At 40.5% G+C, this 21,704-nt stretch overlaps 1 protein-coding gene and 1 long non-coding RNA gene across 4 annotated transcripts in view; one reads left to right on the forward strand and one right to left on the reverse strand.

Moving 5' to 3' along the window:
- The window catches only part of UMAD1 (UBAP1-MVB12-associated (UMA) domain containing 1), a 170,516-nt gene extending 157,382 nt beyond the window's left edge, over positions 1-13,134 (forward strand). For 2 of the 3 annotated variants that reach the window (XM_084896707.1, XM_084896708.1), the window contains exon 4: positions 12,329-13,134. In XM_084896707.1, the coding sequence (XP_084752833.1) occupies positions 12,329-12,586 (258 nt within the window). In that variant the 3' untranslated portion in view covers positions 12,587-13,134. Of the gene's footprint in view, positions 1-8,662; positions 8,769-12,328 lie in introns of all 3 variants that reach the window. The other variant, XM_084896709.1, reaches the window with a different exon arrangement.
- The window catches only part of LOC311628997, a 102,224-nt gene that overhangs the window by 15,208 nt on the left and 65,312 nt on the right, over positions 1-21,704 (reverse strand). The window lies entirely within an intron of this gene.

The following is a 21,704-nucleotide window of genomic DNA, read 5'->3' on the forward strand; positions in this document are numbered from 1 at the left end:
TTTGGACTATTCCACACACTAAATTCGAATTACAAAGAAAATAAGGCCTTTCTTAAAGAATTCCTTGTTTCCTCAGATTAGAAAGATATTTATATGCAGGGTGAATGTGAGATCCTACTGATAATGGTCTTTTATTTCTGGCTGTGGACACTACAATTCTAAGTGCATACTAAAAATTATATGTTTATGTTTTTTTGAATAATGGTGGAAACTTTGACAAAATATAAACTCTCAGTATAAATTAAGAGCAGCAAAAACAGATCAGCTTTCTGTCTTAAAACAACCATAACATGAAATAATTATTTTTGTTTTCTATAATATAAAAATGTTTAATATATATTTCAGTTAAGAATTTGTCAAATGTTCATTTTATCAAAGCACATACCAACAAAACCCAAAAAAACCCAGCATGTAGATATCACTTAATATTTTTTATTTACTTTTAGAATTTCCTACAAGTAGCCTATGCTATTTCTGTTCATTCAATATCATAAAAGTGATATCTATTTAACAATTATATAAAAACACCAGTATATATTTTCTGACCAGCTTTAAAAATAGCATTTAATTTCCTTTATTATGTATACAGTTGATGTACTTTGTTTTGCAAAATGAAAATTAATCATTTGAGGGAAATTAATATTCAGCATGCTGAGGAGATGTGCAAAATCATTTTTCATTGTTCTCCTTTGAAATTATCTGGGAAATGTATGATCTTGTTGCACTGCATTCTGAATAAGTTGAATAGATATTTTAAATAAATAAAGCTATATCAATGGGAAGTTAAATAGACTCTAGTATCAGAACTGTGTTGTACATAATAAGCTTGAAGAATTCACTCATAAAAGCTTAAGTCATTGTGTAACCTTGGCTGTGATCAGATGCTACGGTCTTCTAGCTTTTGTATATTGTATCTAGCCTTGTAGATTTAACCTAGTAATGAGATGCTTACTTGAACTGTTACTTTAAACTCAGTTTCTGTGGTGGCACAGTCTGTAATTTTTGGACCTTCATCTTCCAGCCCAGATAACAATTTCTCTATGGACAAGTGTTAAACTTAAGCCCTTAAAAAACAACCAAACACATTAGCTTTAAAACTATTTACCTTGATGATGGCCTGTACACCAGAGGGACAGCATTGGATTATAACTGAGGAGACACAGAGTACAAGTCTCTGCCAATTAGTAGTGGTGTGACCTTACACAGTCACTAAACTTTGAGCCTCAGAAGATGAGAATAGAAACAATAGCCTCCCTATCAAATTTAGTGGGTTGTGAGGCTCAAATGAAATAAAGTGTGAAATTACTTCAAAAACAAATGTTGGTTGTTGTTTTTCCAAGATTCTGGTTAGAACTTTGCTGATCCCACAGACTTAACTGGATGATAAAATAGGTAAAATCATACCAATAAGTTAATAGAGCATTATATGAATGTAAGCTTTTAAAGCCAATAGTTTGATATATTTAACATCTGCATGACTTGTTTTTATTTTGGACTTAGAGGTCCAGTGCATGAAATTCATACATGGGGGAGGGGGCGGGGTCCCCTCAGCCCAGCCTGCACCCTCTCCAATCCGGGACCCCTCGGAAGATGTCTGACTGCTGGTTTAGGCCCTGTCCTGGGGATGGGGCCTAAACCGGCAGTTGGACATTCCTCTCACAATCCCGGACTGCTGGCTCCTAGCTGCTTACCTTCCTGCCTGATCAGCCCTAACTGCCTCTGCCTGCGACCTGATCACCCCAATTGCCCCCCCACCCTTCCTCACCAGCCTGGTTGCCCCAAATGCCCCACCTGCCAACCTGGATGCCTCACACAGCCTGTTTGGTTATGTGTTTGGTTGCAATGGTCGCTTAGGCTTTTATATATATATATATATATATATATATATAGATGGCTAATGTGTCTCTGTTTTGATATGAGTTGCTTTGGGAACTAGAAACTGGTGGGGTTTTGGTGTCCTAACCTAATAAAGGGCATCCCTTTTTCTCACTTGCAGCCTTATTCAATCTATATATATAAAAGACTAAGTGACCGACTGACCAGCCGGTACATATGACATGCACTGGAAATTTAAAAATAAACATTAACTTGTGCATGCATGATACATATAAAGCTCTCACTGGTGCCAGTCGTACACGTGTTTTAATTATATACTAGTTTGACATGTAATTTTTGGAAAGTAACAATTACTACACGAATCTTCTAATTAATTTCCTTTCAATGTGCATGAATCCATGCACCAGGCCACTAGTGGCGAAATAAGACTAAAGGGCTAGCAGACCAAGAACCAAAATGGCTCCTTTCTGACTGATGAGCACCAGTTGGAGGAGGCAGGTTAGTTATTAGCTGAAATGGATTGCCACAGCCTCCTTAGCCCATGTCTACACTTGTGAGGAAGGTTTACCTCAATACAGCACACACTGTGTTTACTTGTCTCCCCTTATCCAGGCAGAAAGAGACTCTGTCTCTAGGTCTTGAGTCCTTGGGTGGTTTAGAAGGGGGACCCAACACTTTCATCCACCAACCATGTAACTCAGTGTGCCTCCTTGGGGGGAGAAAAAGGGGCAGAGCTAGAAGGCCAGCAAGCTTAGAGAAAAACCCCTCCATGGAAACCAGAGAAGCAAGCAAGGGGCTGAACAGAAATTAAACCATCCCCTTTCCTACTCCCTTTTTAGCACTCATCTCTGAGGCTTTTCTCCCCCTGCAATGCATACCTAGTCCTGCCTCCCTGCTGCTGGCCCTTTCCCCATACTCCTGCCCCCAAACATAGGCTACACTGCAATCTTTCAGACTTGACTGCACAGCTGTGGATAAATACTGGATCCTAGGAGAGAAAAGTGTGCAAGCCGGCTGATGTTATAGACTGATTGAGGACCCACACCCACATTCTTAAATTGAAATTAATCCCCAATGTGAGATTATTTGGAGGCGGGGGCTTTTGGGATGTGATTAGGTCATGAGGGTGGAGTCCTCCTAGATGGGATTCGTGTCTTTATAAAAGGCCCCAGAGAGCTCCCGGGCCCTTCTGCCCTGTGATGCTAAAGCAAAAAGAGAGCCATCTGCACACCAGGAACAGGCCCTTGCCAGACACTGTGTCTGCTGCATCCACACCTTGAGCTTCTCAGGCTCCAGAACTAAGAAAAGAAGTTTTGTTGTATATAAGCCATCCAGTCTATGGTTGTGCTATTTATTTTTTTTTAAGTAGTAGCCTGAACAGACTAAGACAGTTGATTGAGGAGAATATGGAGTGTATAAGGTGAACATCTGATAAATATACACTGAGTGCCAGATTATTATCTCTGAACGCATAATAATATGGCTACTCAGTGTATATCCTACATAAAAAAAAGACTAATATGCAAATTGTCCCCTGGATTTGGAGTTAGACCAGCAGGCAGGCTGGCCAACTGCCCATGTCCCCTCCCCCTGGCCAGGCTGACCTGACCCCACCCATGCATGAACTCATGCACCAGGCCTCTAATACACACACACACACACACACACACACACACACACACATATATATATATATATATATATATATATATATTTTTTTTTTTTTTTAGAGGATTTCCTCAACAGTTTCATCAACATTGTAGCAGGACCTATTAAATTTCCTTTGGGAGACATATTTGTGATGTTGTTCATATGGCAAGTCAAGAACAACCCATCTCATTCTTTAGGAAATAGACACAGTTGGGGTCTCAAACCAGTTTTTATTCTGTCTATACTAGTATTTAATACCATCCACAGTTCACCATGTTGCTGAAAACAGTTGGTAGAATCTTGTTAGGAAAAAAACCAAACAGATGTCAATGTAATGACTCCTAGGTTATTCTGAATAAATTTGAATATAAAGTTTAGGAAGAAATTTAATTTTAGTAATTGGATAACCCTGTGTTGATCACCTGCTATGAACCAGGCATTGCTCTGATGGGGAGGGAAATGGAGAAGAAAGCTCTTTTCTTGGGCTTTGCCCTGCTCATAGTTTTAGGAGGGTGCAAAGAACTCTATTCCAGCATGTACATGCGGTGAGAGCTGTGCACAGGCTGTTATGGGAACACATGGACAGGCAGGCAGCCCAGGTTTGAGGAGTTACTTCAGGAAATCTTTCTAAAAGAGTCTTGATGTACATCCTAAAGCACAAGTTTAAGTGGGCGAGAGGAAGAAGAGAGAGAAGAAAGAAAGATGTCCTAGTTTAGGCAAAAGTAATCGAGTGAGTCTGGCATTATCTGGATAGGAGCAAACAGCTTGGTGTGGATGGAGTAGAGTTTAGGGAATGGTGATAAAAGAAATTGGAGGGGTAGCAAGGCTAGATCATACCTTCTATACTATGATAAGGAGTTTGTTTCTTCTCCAAAGGCATCTAGGAGTTTTAAGCAAGGAAAAGCATGTCTTTTAGATAGCACCAGTGACAGGGAGGGAGAAAGTAGTGTATGGGGAGCAAGGCCATATGCAGAAAACACATGCGACATTCAAGGCAGGAGACTACAGTGGCCCGAAATAGGAGGAGAACAGTGGACCTGCAAAGGAACAGATGAAACTTGGGAGATATTAAGAACATAAAAATCAATAGGACTCAGTCCTTTACTGGTTGGAGGAAGTGACATGCCAGGGAGAGACGTCAACAATAATTAAGGTTTGTGTGTTGGGCAACTTATTGGTTCCCTCCACCAACACGGGAACGATTAGAAGACCATTCAGTAAGTTGGGGGGTAGTGTTAGGAAGGAGATAAGAACCAGGTTTAGAACACATTGAGTGTAGGATTCCTATGGAATATCCAAAAAGAATAGGTATAACAGTTGAATATATGGGCGAGGAGTTCTAGATAGAAATCTGGGTCTGAGATTGGGGGGTGTGCGTGCACACACACATTTATCTACATCACATGTGTCAAACACAAGGCCCGCGGGCCAAATCCAGCCCGCCAGGCCTTGCAATGTGGCCCGCACCGCGCTGTCATCACTGCACTCCGCTGTCAGTTTATGACATTGCCAGTTTATGACTGTTCAGTAAACCATTCGGCCCGCGATTTAGGCTGGATTTTAGATTTTGGCCCCTTCTCTGATTGAGTTCAACACCCCTAATCTACATACTCGTTCACCTTTGGGGAGAGGCCGATAGGGCTGTCGGCACCATGGGTGTGAATAAGCTCATCCTGATAGGTATGTTGAGACTAAAGAATAAAGGAACAGAAACAAGGCCCTACAGCAGTGGTCGGCAAACTGCTGCTCGAGAGCCACATGCGGCTCTTTGGCCCTTTGAGTGTGGCTCTTCCACAAAATACCACGGCCTAGGTGAGACTATTTTGAAGAAGTGGCATTAGAAGAAGTTTAACTTTAAAAAATTTGGCTCTCAAGAGAAATTTTAATCGTTGTACTGTTGATATTTGGCTCTGTGGACCAATGAGTTTGCCGACCACTGCGCTAGAGAATACCATCACCTCAGAAAGAGGCAAACTAAAAAGTGGCACAAAAAACAAGAAATAAAAACATAGTGGCCAGTTTTAAGCAGGACAAAGAGATCATAAAAGTTTAGCACTCCAAAACCTCTGAGTTTAGTGAAAAGAAAAAAAAAAAAAGATTGTTAGTAAAGATGGAGAAGCAGTGCGGGTGAGGCGTGACCGTGGTCTCAGCCTGGTGTGAGCACAGCAGAGGTGGTGTGGGAGTGCAGTGGGTGCGATGGCAGTGGCGATACAGACATGGAGGGTTTTCTGTATCTGGGGCATTGATCATATGAAGATTAGCAATTAGGAGATGCCTTCTACCGATGCAACCCTGTCCTTGAAGAGAGGGGACAGAGTGGATGTGAAGCACCAGCGAGGAGTTAGATGAGGGGAGGAGGGAAGCACAGATGAGTGCCAATGCAGATATGTTTTTTGGGTGGGGCAGGTTGAGGAGATCCTCTCCTTTTGGTCAAGTAGGAGGCAAGCCCACCTGCTGACAGCGAGGAGGAAGTGGTCATGTAGGGATAGAGAAGGTGTGAAATATACATGTGAAAAAGAGGGGAGGCCTGCTAGGAAAATGAGATTTCTGGTCAGCTTAAGGGGAGGGATCATAAACTTCAATTTTTTTTTGTTTTTTAAAGAAAATCACTGGAATAGCCTTTGTTTTTCCAAAACTAGCACAAACAGGATCCCACACAGAACACTGTTTCTTGCTGGTTCCTTTCCTAAAATGCTCTCTTCCCTCTTTCCACCGCTCCCCCACTCCAGTTGGCTGGTACAGATTTTCCGGCTTCAGTCAAGCCGCGTTTCCAAGAAAGATGAACAGATTACAGAAGCAAGTGCCAGCCCTTACTTCCCCTTCTTCACTTGCATCCATTCAGCTGGAGTTCTGAAAAGAGGAAGTCAGAACTTTTTTTTTTAAGAAAGATGAGAGAAGCAGGCAGCACAAGGAGGTGGAAATACTGAGGGGGAAAAGAAGAGGAAAGGGAACCAACATTGGAAAAACACACACATGAGCCAAAATTTAAAGTGAAATGATATCCCAGATCAGGAAGTTAAAGGAATAAAGAAATTCTCTACTTGCTAACCTACTGTATTTTCCGGCGTATAAGACGACCCCCCTTAATTTTACAGTTAAAACATAGGTTTAGGCCTACATTCGGTTGACTTTTTTTCCTTTCAAAAGTCGTATTATACGCCGGAAAATACTTTAGTTTGCTAATCAAATATATGGCATTTGGAGCGCAGCATATAGGGAACATGTAGATTTTCCATGAATTCAGCTTTCTCCCACTAATTTATCTCTATGAGTGGTAAAGTGTTCTGGGCTTTTCTTTGTTTCTTTGGCCTAACCCCTCAATTTAAAAATCAAGTCTGGGGTGCCTAGAGCATCTGAGAAACAAGGGGAACAGGTTCATTGCCATAACTATCTGGTGAGCACTTGTTATGTAAACAAACTACGGTTCTGGGTAGTGAGGATTTGCAGAAAAATCAGAAAGTCTCTGCCACTGCAACATAATTTCTCACAAGTGAAAGGAGACGATTGCTCAGGGCTTACGTAGGTGTAAGTCCTCTGGCTTTTCTCAGCTAGCCAGACATTTATTAGCGACCAGCTTCATAGGAAAAATAAGCCTGAGGACGGCCTTACTTGTGCCATTGCTTGTATCACCTTTTCCTCTTGTCCCCTGATGCTTCTGACTCAGATTTGCACCGTAGCCCTCCCCCATCAAGAAGCTGATGTAATGCAAGCAGATAACCAGTTGAAGCCAGAATAGAATGGATAGTTATCTGGGGAGATAAAGTGACAGTGTGGCCTGTTCAGGCTGCTGTTCAAAGGAACACGTCTTTTATCTATAGACATTAGAATTTAAAGGCATAGTTCTTCTTACTACAAAGCATCTCCTAAAAATATGCTTGGTATAGCTACCATCTTTGCATGTCAATTGACTATGGTGGATGGGTTTTTTATACCTGCTTCTATGTTCTTTTAATAGGCTTTATTACTGTTTTGGTTAAGGCTGGTTTCTACATTTTAATGCTTCAAAAATTTGCTTTAATAGGACACAGTTTTATCTCTACATATCTAAGGCATGGGATGCAGGGGAAAAAAGCAGGGTGTTAGAAAAGATGCCAACCATAGGTGATGTTCCTATTAATAAAATGTTCATATGTTAGTCAGATATGGCCAAGTAGATGAGGTTTCCAAATTGTTAGTGGGTTTGCAAAGTTGGCGGCCCTTCACAGATTTCATGGGGGTGCTTGGGGCTTTTGTGCCAGGAAAAAGGAAGTTGTCTGTGCTTAAAGCTGCATTTCCTCGCTTTATACACCCAGGAGTGAGGCTCACGGGAATGCCACTGACCTGCTGCTGCCCCAGGGATGTGACTTCACTAAACGGTGTTAGGTGCCCTTTATTCTCAGAACGTGCTTTTTCTAAGCTCAGAGAAGATTTCACAGACTCCACCTCATGACCCTATACAGCCCCTCCAAAATCATGGGAGGAATAATGTCTGTACCGCTCTTCGAATGATTTGAGATGCAGATAACAAAATGGGAGGAACTAGATAAACTTGGTAGTCCATTTTGTAACAGGTTAACCGATGAACAAAATTTGATTTTTATACAGACATGAAAACAGCTAATTATAAATTTTGCTTGTTGTAATGATATTGATAAAGAAATTTATTTTCTCCTTACCCTTAAAAAAGAGCCATTCTGACATGGTATATCCATATTTAAACCATGTAAGGGCAAACGCTCATTTGAAACAGAAGTATTAGAGCTAGATTATATGAAGGAAATTATACTGAGGAACGTTATCATAGCATTTCTGTGAGCAGGATTACTTATAAAAATAATGAACATGTTTTCTGAATATAATATTTGAAGTAATTTTTAAAAATCTGGCTATTAACCATAAGGTTAATTGATTCTTTTCTTCTTGCTCTTTTGTGGTTAGCATACTCATTCTTCTTTTTAAAGACCCATTTTGTTATGCAAATGAAAAAAAATTGTTAGACTTTGTGTCTAAGAGAGAGGGCTGCTTTCTGCAGGGGAGCCAGGCCTCTGTCTCAGCACTCAGCCCCCACCTCTGCTCCCACTGACTGCCAAGCTAGAGACTTGGTGATCTGGGTTAGTGGGTGTGGGGTCCTTGAATGTTGACTCACATTCTCTTTGTGACTTGCTCTTGCTTTGCCTGATAATGTCTCCCTTTCCAGCTCTCAGCATGCCAGCAGCAGCTGCATCATGGCACTCACCCTGCTGCCAAGAGGGCAGGCAGGCTCCGTGGAGACTGTAACAGTGCACTCCAGCCAACTGTTGGAGGTGGGTGCCGGGCAGTGCATGCAGCACAGCTGAGAGCCAGGCCCTTCCAGGAGGCTCCGGGGGCAGCACTTTGTCCATGGAATTGTTCAAGTTTAATTTTTGGAAACTTTTTGATGATGGAAGGTTTTCAAACATAAACAAAGGCAGAAAAGAATAAGGCAGTGTCTCCCCATATGCCTTCCTTTTCTACGTTTCAACAACGACCAGTCATACACGGTTTTATTTCACTGTCCATGGTGTTACCCTCCCAGAAAACTGGTAGATTCATTTCCAGGGAGAAAGCTCTATTAAATTACAGTTGCTTTTCTATCCTTCAGTATAAGATCTGTCATCTTAATGAGTTTCTGTCCTTTCTCCAAAAAGGTAAAATATATTAGAGTATTTTTTCCCCTTCTTATTTAAGCCAAGATATGCTATTTAGGAATGGTTATATTCTCTAATGCTGTTCCCTAAAGTCTCAAGGCTTTGTTCATTCAGTAGGCCGACCTCTCCAGAACATAGATATGCAGGTAACATGTTTAGAGCATTATAGGTCACTGGGTTTGATTCTCAGTCTTACCATAGACAAACTGTGTAACCTAGAACAACTTCCTTAACCTCTCTGTGCTCCGATGTCCTCTTGTTTTTAACATGGGACTAAAAGGTCATACGGCTTTTTATCAAGGAGAACTGGAACAGGAAACCACATCTCAATCCCCCTATTCTAGATTCTGGAGGCCTAGTGCATGGATTCAGTTGGGTCCCTCAGCCTGGCCTGCGCCCTTGCAATCTGGGATCCCCTTGAGGGATGTCGGAGAGCTGATTTCGACCTGATTCCCACAGGCCAGGCCAAGGGACCCTATGGATTCGTGCACCAGGCCTCTAGTATGCATATAAAGATCTTTGGTTAATCTGCTTCCACCCTCTTCTTCCCCCCTTCCCTCTGAGATTCATCAGTCTGTTCCATGTTTCCATGCCTATAGTTTCTGCTACTGCATTGAGTGTCTGACCCCATCAATGCGTGTCATAGCTACCAGCTGGTCATCAGGTCAGCTATTTGCTTAGGCATTACTAGAGGCCCGATGCATGAAATTCATGCACGGGAGGTGTGTGTCCCTCAGCCCAGCCTGCACCCTCTCCAATCTGGAACTCCTTGAGGGATGTCTGACTGCCCATTTAGGCTGGATCCCACCGGGCAGTGCGACATCCCAAACAATCCAGGACTGCTGGCTCCCAACAGCTTGCCTGCCTGCTTGCCCCTAACTGCTTCTGGCTGCCAGCCTGATCACCTCCTAACCACTCCCCTGCAGGCTTGATTGACCACAACTGTCCTTCCCTGCTGGCCATCTTATGGTGTCCATCTTGGGTCCACATGGGGGCAGCCATCTTGTGCCTTGGAGTGAACCACTGAGCCATTCGGGCTGGACCTGACCATACCCTTTTAAAAAGCACCAAGAGGACTATCTCTACCAGATCTTTCCCGCCCCTCCCCCATTCCAACTTGCATTATACCCCCTGCCTATTAGCAGCTACACTTGGATGTCTGGTACAACCTGGAATGACCAAAACAGAACTCTTGCTCTTTCTGCTTAGGCCAAAAACTCTGACTCCAGTCTGCTCTCACATCCCACATCCTTTTCACCCATAAACCCTGTTGGCCTTATCCTCAAAGTCTATCCAAAATCCAATGTTCAAATCGCCTTGATTTTCACAACCCTAATCCACACTGCAGTCTCTCTTAGCCAGCTGCTGCTTCCTGGCCGCCAGACTCCACTACCTACTGTCAATACGGCAACCAAAGTGATCCTTTTAAGTCATCAGTCTGAATATATCTCCTTTGTGATGATAACTTCTTTTTATCCCATGCAACAACATGGATGAGTCTCCTATATAAAAGTCAGAAACAAGAGTTTATACTATAGGATTACCTTCATTTAAATATAAAAATAGGTAAACCAATCTATACTGTTAGAAGTCAGGGTAGTGACAGAAAGCACTATGAGGGCTGCTGGAGTGGGGGGGGGGGGACTTGTCATTTCTGTCCCTTGATCTGGGTAATGTAAACTTCTAATGTACCCTTTCTGTATGTACTTTACACTTCCATAAAAATTTTTCAAAATTATTTCGTAAACAGAAAATCATTCTTCTCTAGACTTAGAGATAAGGAATTTATCAGTATTTTAACCATCATAATGTAAACCCCATGCAGGCAAAATCTTGTCTGCTTGCATCCAACCAATAAATATTTACTGAGCACCAGGCACTGGCCTGGGCATTTTGGGATACAGCAGGGAACACAAGAGACAAAAGCCCCTTAAGTCCTGAGGATTATAATGCAGATAAAGTATATAACCGAAAACAAGGTGCTAAGGGCTGTGTAGAGTAAAAGAGCAGGGGAGAGAGAGAGAAGTACAGGAGGGGAAGGGAGGAGGGGGCAGGACACAGTTTGAATAAGATGGTCAGGAAAGCCTTGTTGAGAAGGTGGCATTTGGACCAATACTTGGAAGGAGGTGAGAGAAGGGGCCCAATGTGTATTTGCCAGCAGAACCTCCTGGGTAGCGGGACTGGAAAGCACAGGCCTGAGGCAGAAGCAGGCTGGGCACACAGGAGCAACAGCAAGGAGGCAGTGAGGCGCTGGGGGCCAGGTCGCCAGGGCCTCCTGGGCCTCAGTATAGACTCCAGGGTTTTATTTGTGTGAGACCAGGTGGTGGTGGGAGAGTAAATTTTTGCCTAAACTGGTTTTATTTCGGTTTCAGCCACTTTTAGTGGCAGGTGGTTTATTCTCATTGCTGTAAGTATACTTCAATTTATCCATTGTACTATCGATGGACACTTAGTTTCCACTTTGGACACCCTACTGCATGTCTTTTGGTAACCTACTGTATGCGTGGTTTGCCAGTTCTCTGTATCTGCATAACTTATGTAACATGTTAGTTCCTATGAAAGTCAATCAGTCAATAAGCATGACACACATTAGAAGTAAACTCTCATGTAGGTATTAGGATAAGATAATCGAGTATGCAAGGCAGAGAATACAAAGACATGTCAACTAGATTGTTGCCCTCAAGGACCCTCGAATCTAACTGGGGATAAGACATATGCATGTGAAATAGCAACTGGCAAGGACACATATATAGGAAATGCTAAATAATATCCTAGGCCAGTGGTTGGCAAACTGTGGCTCGTGAGCCGCAGTTTGCCGACCACTGTCCTAGGCAGTTTGCTCCATAATCATTCTTAAGTGGGCAAGGTCATTTTGGACTGTGTTGCTATAAGGTTTTACAGGGAATCTGGAAATTCTAAAGAGCCTGAAAGAATACACCAGCTTTGGCAAAGCAGACAGACTTTGTAGACATTACTGGGCTAGAGAAATAACACGAGGGGGTCATAGGTGGAAGGGTAGGGTATAGGATTCATTTTAAAGCCTGGTAGAGTTCTATGTACAAGTAAATCAAATAAGCTACATTGTGATTTGGGAATACTTACATATTCCCCCATTTCTCTATCATTTTGCCACATTTACCATTACTGAACCTCGAAGGCCATAGCTCTAAATGATTTGAATATATGTGTATTTTTAGACTGGCCAAGAAAACTCACCCATTGGGACTGTAGCAGGCCCCGGGGCGGAAACTAAGGCAGGCCAGCTTCTGGAGAACAGCTCGTTCATGGCAGAGCTTCTGAGCGACGTGCCCTTCACCTTGGCCCCGCATGTGCTGGCTGTGCAGGGCACCATCAGTGACCTTCCAGACCACCTGCTCACCTGTGACGTCAGCGAAAACTTATCGCGGTTTTGGTACGATTTTACTCTTGAAAATTCAGTGCTCTGTGATTCGTAAGTTTTTATATTTGTACCGTAACAGCTTTAAAACAAAAGTTTGCCACTGTATTTAACCTGTTCGATGTTCTTTGCCATTTCACTGTCTAAAAGCCCTCAGGATCATAAAAGCAAGGATCATAAAGTAAAGAACAGTATGTTCATTGCTCGGTCTTTTAGAATAAAGTACATTTGTATAAGAATAAAGTACATTTGTATAAAAATTGAGCTTAAGTACTACTTCCTTTCTGCCAAATAATAAATATAAAAATTAGGTAATCATAGTTTTAGGAAAGGAATAGGTTCCTTCAAACAGGCTCTCAAAATACAACACCTCAAGTTGATCTTAGCAGAACTGTGAAAAAGAGTGATGGCATTTTCCTTGGTTACCACAAGTCTGAAATCTGCCCTGAGAGGGAGTGAGAATTCTCTCCTCTGGTTTAGAGGAAGCTTGAGTTAATATTATTCCCTTTTTTCTCCCCCAGTGTCTATGAATGAGTTCAGAAAAAAAAAAAAATTTTGTGCCAGTTAGCTTAATTTCTTCATTCTTGATATAGACACCGATGTGGATATGGAAAACTTTTCCTAAAAAGCAGGGGGATTTTGCTGATATAGAGTGCCCTGGCTGCTATTTCCCTGAGTGATACATTCAGTTTCCTTATGCCCTTGGCAGTCCTGTGCACCTGGAGTGCTCCCCGTGTTCCTGCCTGTGTCTGCGGAGTGTGCTCCCTCACCAGCTTCCCCAAGAACTCTCCCTGCTTCTGCCGCAGAAGGCATCCGTGCTCCTGGCCACATAGGGTTCAGGAAGAGATCCACATTTCCTCTCAACCGCTCTGCTCCCAAAGAAAAACATCTCATGATGATACATATTATCGCTAACACCCTCAGTTAGCAATTTGTTGGCCATAATACGAATGGAAATGCTTTACTGCTAGAAAAACTGAAATCAACTCATTTCCAATTAGAGTATAGGCAAAACACCTAACTTAGATGTCACTTTTAGCTATTGAATATCCATTATTTATTCCAACTAAAACAGAACTGCCATTGGTCAATAAACTGCAAAGGAAGACGTAAACTGTGACAGAGTGTTTTCTGTGCCATGTAAAATTTTAATCACATTAGTTCTGAAAGAGTACAATATAATTTATTAATTCTGTGCCAAATTTTTAGAATATTTTTCACAAAGATAGAGTGCTATAGCAAGACTGAACACTGTGCATAAAGGTATATAAATTATTCAAATTTTAATGTGTTGTGCATGTATAATAAATGTGGCATGTTCTTGATAAAAATGCTGTTATTTACAAGATAAAGGAACCTTTCTATTGAAAAAAATGTGTCATTTACAAATAATGTTACCATATGAGTTAAATGGTTAAATTAGATCTTGACATAGTTTTCTTAAAAAGAAATATCACTGACACAGATATGAACATTTTATAGCAGTTTTTGTGAAAGCCCATCCTTTTAAATATCCATGTTAATATTATCTTAAAGCTAAATGTAAGCATATCATCAGTTTACTAATATATAAATTAAATTTTGTCTCAAATACTTATACATTTTATTTATATTTATGTCTATCGTGTTATAAATATGCTTATACATATTTTCACTTGTTAAAAATGTTATATTTGAACAAGTATGAATAAAAATAAACTGATATTTTTATTAATTTCAGATCCAAAACTGATTTTCTTTGCATTATTCATGTCTGAAAGTCATTGACTGTTTAGGAGACAAATATTTAAGTAAATAGTATGTATATGGTAGAGAAAAATATGAAGTTTCTTCTTACATGTAAGTCTTAAGGAATAACATTGAAAATGGTAAGATCACTCACTAATTCTGGCAGGACTGAGGGATTTAAGAGAAATCACATGAACATCTCCAGATAGATTCCATCACAAGATTTAATAAGCTCAGTGTTAATAATGGATTATTAACATAAACATGTGGAAATGGCCATTTTAATGTTCTCACCGTGTATACAAATCATGTTCCTATTTTAAAACTAGAAGAAAACAGAAGTCATCCAGCCAACTCTATCTAACCCAAGAGAAACTTGAAGCCTAGAAAGGTTAAAAATGACTTAAGTCAACTTGTTACTGATACACATTTACTTGAAGAGTATTAATAAAGGTAGTATAGTTGTAAGAGAGCTATATGCTGTAGTGGGGAAGGGCTCAGGCATTTGAGGCAGGCAGGTTGTAGTGGCTCCCTCGCTTACAAGCTGTGGGCCTTTGAGTCAGTCCCCTAATTTCTGGTGTCCTGGGTTCCCTTGCCTGTTAAATAGTAATTGTATGCACCTTGCGGGGTTGGGCTTTTAGATGGTGCATGTCAAAGGCCAGGCAGTGCAAAGCTATACACATTGTCAGTGTTCAAGGAAAGGAAACTATTATAATTCTCATTACTAATCACACATATACCAAGGTCTAATGAAATGTACAATATGAATTAACTGAACTTTTTAAAGAGTAATATAAAAAATAGCTACCTACATTTACTGTATATCCCCCCCACCCATTATTATTTTCCATATTAAGCACTACCTCATGAAAAATATTCCTAAAATACTTTGACTCTTTTGCAGTTCTTCGCTAAGAGTTCCATAGGGAACACTTTTTTTCTCCTATTATCAAGCAGTATGGATTTTACTCCCTCTCCCCCCTTAACAAATGATCATTATAAAGTACTGTGCATATGAAATGTACCAGTGATCTTACCGAATCCTATTTTTATCCCTAAAATATATGCAGGAAGTTGCATGTATTTTCCCTCCAGCTTTTTTAAAAATGGCATTTGCATCCTTTCCTGAAAACACAATTCGAGAGGCAATTCTGACAATTTATTATTCTAGCTAAATTGTTATTAACTCAACTTTTAAAATTATAACATTAAATGTTAATATAAGCATATTTATTGTTAACAAGGAACCCATTCATTAAAAATATTCACTGACCAACACTTTCTTCACCTTTCTCAAAGTAAAATGATAAATTGAAAACAGTATGAAAAAAATATCTAAAATTCTGAGAAACCTAGTTTTTCATAATTATAAGGGAAAAATAGGGAGAAGAAATAATCTCATCCTTATTCTAGAACAGTGGCCCATCAGCCCTGATCCCTTTACCCCTCTTGACAACAACTGATCAGTAAATGAATATTGCCCTCTAATCTAGCAAAGAATGTGCTACCTTCGGAGATCAATGCATTGTCCTATTAATCATGCCATTAATAAATTCACAAGAAATTTTAGTGTATTGGATAGATGGCTAAAGGATTACTAATATCTTTTAAAGCTATTGAAAAATACGGGCTTGTGGACATTATCTTTTGAGCACTGTGTCATATTACTAAGGCCATGACCTAAATATTATTGGGCAATTTAAAACTCTCGGAATTGGTCTGACTCCATTCATATACAGGGTCCTGAAAGGTAAAGTATTCCTATGCGTCAGGAAAATGACTCTTGATGCCACATGGTTTGGTGGATAGGTGTGGGTGAACAAGAAAGATGTGTTGATTGTAGCATAGGATCTGTTAAATTTGATATCTCAGTGTTAATCATTTTTTAATTTAAATAAAATAGTAATTTTAGAATAATTTTATATTATAGAAAAGTTACAAAAATAAATGAAACATTCTTGAGTACCTCTCCTCTAGTTTCTCCTATTTGCTACAACTAAGGAACCAACACTGGGACATTACTATTAACTAAAATCCACCCTCCATTCCAATTTCACACTTTTCTCCTAATGTCCTTTTTTTCTTCCAGCATCCTATCTGGTATAATACATTATACTTAGTCATTCTTAGGCTCCTTTTGGCTTTACAATCACAGACTTTTATTTATGTATTATTATTTTTAGTGACTGACAGTTCATGGAGTCTTGTCAGATTTTGTAGGATGTCCCTCAACTCTGATTTATTTAATGTTTTTCACATGATTAGACTATGGTTATGCATTTTGGGGCAAATATTACAAAGGTGAACTGCTCTTCAATGAGATCGTATCATATCAAAGGTACATGCTGTCAACATGACCTCATTGTTGATGCTAACTGTATCAAGTGGTCAAGGTAGTGTTTGCCAGGTCTCTCCACTGTCATGTAACTCTGTCCCTCCCCTTTTCAATACACTACTCTTTGTTATTCAATTGAAAAGCATAGCCCACAGTCAAGGGGTAGGGAATTATACTCCTCATCCTTGAGGGGTTAGTAGACATATAAATAATTTGAATTTTTTCTGTCTCTTTTCTCCAATTTAATTATTCATTTATTTATATTGGGATTCTAAATCTAAAGCATATCTCTCGGTGGCCAACAAATATGTTTACATTATTAGAAAGTTAACAGGAAATTTGGAATGATTTACATGGTACAGATGAATACCATTTGATGTTGGATATGATAATATATTCTATGATTTCCAGAATTAATCTTCCTATAAATATCAGGTACATTTCTTTATAACTTTTCATGACTATAACTGTATTCAAAATAGACCTTCCCTTTGAGGCCACAAGTGTTGCACTATAACTGAAGCCCTCTTAGATACTTGGCCTTTTCCTACCTTATTCCCACAACAATTGCATTTTACCCATAATGCTATTCTTCAAGTGGTGAAGAGGCAAGGTTCTAATATAACCATTTTCTTCTTTAAAGAACCAAGATTACTCATGATACACAGAGCTTTTCTCTACAGATGACTTTCTTTAGTAATAGCAAAAACCAAGTTGCAGCTCCTTAAGATTCTAAGAGGAGAAATGGTTCATTTTCTCCTTTAAGAAGTAGTTTTAAGAAGCAGCATTAGGAAACTAAGTCTTCTTTCAGAGGGCAGAAGTGCCCCCAAGGAACTCTTTGTACTTCTGATTAACCAAAACTCAACTGTATGCTAAACCAAACTTGATGTCATCCCATTTCACTGGGGGCCGGGGAAACAATCAAAGTAAATAGTGTTTTACTTTATCCTTGGAAGAAGCCTGAATATAGTTCTTTGTTGAGAATTTCCCCAGTCCAATTTTCACTCCTACAAAGGAAATAAATTCCTTACAATCAAAGGTAAGGCAAAGGATAATTGCATCCAGAACAAGCCATCAGTAGGCTAACTCCAAACCAGCCTACACACAGCTTGTTAGTTACGACCCAGGCCAGAGAGGGAAACAGACAATAGACCATTTCAGAGGTCAGTTAAGGAGACGACTTCCCACTTGGGACTGCTGCCAGGGACGTAGAATCCAGTGTCTGACATCTGGGGTTGCAGCTGTGAAGTCTGCCCCTTGTGTGGCCACAGGTGTTGACTATAACTCAGAAATATAGGCGGAGGAACAGGATAATGTCGGTTTCAGTGTGCATATGTGTATTTATGTGTATGGTTTTTCTTTTCTGTTGTTCAAAAATGTACAGAATTTATTGTTTCAGAATTAATGTATTTCTTCATAATGGCAAGGAACATTTGGAAGGCTAACAAAAAGGAGCTCTTGTTCATGAACAAGGGCAAAACAAAGCCAAGTTTTTACACCTACAGGGTACACTGCACACCAACATGCTGTGTGGCATTGTTAGCTCACTCATTTGAATAGGCCTTCTCAGGAACAAAAAGAAAGAAATGGATGCTGAACAGCAAACAGGCAGTTGGTCTCAGATAAAACCTAAATACTCATTCTCTGAACATCTCTCTGGCCTCATTCTTGTTTTGGATCTTTACGAGAACTTGTTTTTATCAGAATGTATTTCTGAGCATGGGACAGACTATCCAGTTTTCTATCTCGCACTATACCAGCCAGACCATCAGCTGGCACAGCAGAAAGCAGAAACACTCAGCTTTCCTCTTCCTCTTGCAAGCAACTTAGCTCCTGTTGATGAGGCAGATCTAGAAGTTCCTACTTCACATACATACTGGAGGTTCCTGACCCTAAGGATATGGGCAGCAGTAGAAATATGAATAAGAGGACGGAATGATATGGGTAAGATCGATAAAGAGCCAAAAGTAAATTGCATTTTTAAAATATGTTTATACATCCATAATTAAATATAGACTCCTTCCTTGTCCCCATTTCACAGCCTGAATTTAGATTTCCTTTTTTTATCAAATCTCTAAGGAAAAATGCTTGAATCCTTAGGCCAATGTTCCTCCACCTTGTAAAGCCCAGGTGCCCACCATCTTTTTTCTCTAGATGCTCTCTCTATTCCTCCAGCCAAAAAGTCTGTTGACAGGTTTTCCTTTGTATCTTCGGTTACAACGACAAAAGGTAAACTGAATATGCATTTTCAAAGTATAGCTACCACCCCATTTCCCTGAAGGATCTATGCTCTTATTAATGTTCTATCCGACTTGTACTTAGCACAGAACAAATCCTCCACCAAGATTTGTTGAATGAATGAGTGAACAGATGAAATAAATCATTAAGTTATCTATAAATGATACTTTCCAAAAGCAAAGGAATAGAATTTCAAGATTTTGGTAGTTTTTCAGGCCCTAGTAAGTTCCCCCAATTGTCATGCAGTGTTCACACAGCTGAAAATAATGCTTAGTTTACCAAGCCTCTACAAATTGTGCCTTTGGTCTGTTTTGGGTATTCTCCATGTTTTTCAGGTTGTGTTTTCCTCTGTCCATAATGACTATGTACGTCCTCATGATGAGTAAGAACAGATTCTAGACAATACAGTGTATTTTGGTCCTGTGGACGAACTCATTTAAAGCTCTATCTAGCTGCCAAGTGTCCCTTGTGTGTTCTTCGTTATATTTGCATATATTCCTGGGCCAGAATTTATTAATCCTATCCGACCTGTCCTTGAAAAGCTGTTTTCCTTTTTCTATGTTTTCCTTCAAGCATATGTGGGTATTTGAAATGACCTTGTTTTAGAAAAAAAAAACACTTTTCTCCCTAGGAACAGTAGTGCATGATTCTTTTAGTACCCTTTTACATCCTTACATTTCCTACTCTGCAGTTCTCTTCCCTGTCATATACATGTGTAGCTATTTCTCCAGCTATAAACTTTCCCCTTCTCTTTAGAGTCAAGCTTCCTTTTCTTTCTTTCTTTTTTTAATCTTCACCCAAGGATATATTTCCCATTAATTATCTTTATATTGGGTAGAAGGAAAAGAGGGAGAAGGAGAGAGAGGGAGAGGAGAAAGAGGGAAGTAGGGGAAAGAGAAAAAGAGAGAGAGACATTGATGTGAAAGAGCCACATTGACTGGGGATCAAACCTGCAACCCAGGTATATGCTCTTGTGCTCAGGAATCAAACCTGAGGCCCTTCGGTGCTTGTAGTGACACTAACCACTGGTCAACACTGGCCAGGGCTAGAATCAAGCTTCTGGAGAGAGTGGTCTATATTTGTGTCTCCATTTCCTTATTTTTCCATCCACTCCTCCACCTACTGTAATCTGACTTCCCATCCTTGGTTAGAACTTCCACCGAACGGGTTCATGCAGGAGCCGCCTCCACCTAATTCCACTGCTGAGATTGTTTTCACCCCTGACTGCTGTGACTGACTGCCTTTCTCAGCTTCTTCCCATCCCAGATTGTTGGGGACTTCTTTTCCTTATTCCATTCCTAAAATGTTGGTGTGACCCGAATTCCATCTTTGGCTCTCCTCCCCTTTCTGCTTTCTCCCAGTACAATCCTATTTATTCCTGTCTGCCACTGCTGACATCCCACATCGACCTTTCCCCCCAGAACTCACTCAAGTTCCAGGTCTATCACTAGCTCTGAGACATCTCACTTGACTCTCCTGTTAGTTTCTATCACAAACTGGGGTATAGCTGCTGTTCTTATTTGCTCTACACTTTTTCTTTCCCCCTCTCCCCCCTGCCCCATTGCTCCGCTTTTCTTAAAGGAGTTCCTCTGACCCTGATGGGAAATAGTGAATTATTGTTACCATTCCTGAATCCCAAGGAACAGACACATACCCTGACCTGGTTCGATCAGCATCCATCGACCTGAGCCCAGAGGTAAGGGAAGGCAGCACCTCCTTGGCTGGCGTACTGCTGACAGCCATCCTTCCCTCATGTCTCAAGTCCTGGCCATATCATTTGCAGCCCTGGATGACCCAAGCAGAAAATCCAGGAGTCTAGCCATTCTTCCTTCATACTCACTTCCATATTCAATGGATGATAAACTTTGATTAACTGTGTGTCTTTCAAGGCTTGTCTCTTAAATGTGTGCTTCTGTGTCCATACCTACTGCCCTTACTTCAGTTCAGGTCTTTCTCATTTCTCCTAACGGATGTCCCTGCATCCAGTTTTCCCATCCATTTTCTATGCTAAAGCCAGAAGGAACTTGTTAGAAAATAGATTAAAATCCTCAAAAACTTTCTAGTATCTTCTGGAGACTCAAAGCACCTTCAGGCCCATGTGCTTCTCACCTGGTGATATTCCTACTCATGTCCTGTGTTCTTGCCCTGCTGTTCAGTGCCCTACTGAACATGCCGTGCCTTCTCTCACCGTTCTTACAGTCTGTTCTCTTTGCCTGGGAAGCCCTGATCTTCCCTTCTTTCCCTTTTTACTGTTTGTTTGATCTCTCTGGTCACAGAACGCTTTTCTACTTTAGGAAATATTGTGAATATGAAATTTAGGATCACAGTATGAAGAGTTTCTTTCAATCTTCTCCAGTGTCAAACCAGCCCTCAGTGCTCTGCAGATGGGAAACCACTAAAAGCAGTCAGAGATTTTGCATGAACATTTACAAGAGCATCTAAATGCCTCTTTTAAGTGCAAAACCACACCACATTACACTTATGCAGCAACAATGCATTCAGACTGTTCTTATTCATCATTAGTAGTCAACTTGCATAAAACATCAGAAAAAAAAGGCAAAATAGAGCTCACAAAATCGGCTAAACAATAAACCTATCCTTGCAAAACACTGATGGAAGAGACTTATTTTTTTTAAAAAGTAGTATGTAAACTACAGAAACTGCGTTCATTCCAGCCACCTCCAGTGACCCAATCTGTGGCTAAATTCTTTTACAAGGTTTCATTCAGGTGCCGCCTCCTCTGGGAAGCCTTTCCTTATTCCCCCGAGGCTGGACTGGTTGTCCTTCCATGTTCCTCCAGCATATTGTGTGCCCCTCTTTCAGGGCTCTTGACCCACGGCATTGTAACTACTTGTCCACTTCGGAACTCTGTGAA

Source organism: Pipistrellus hanaki (assembly GCF_964339955.1).
Source record: "Pipistrellus hanaki genome assembly, chromosome: 10".
Classification (NCBI taxonomy): Eukaryota; Metazoa; Chordata; class Mammalia; order Chiroptera; family Vespertilionidae; genus Pipistrellus; species Pipistrellus hanaki.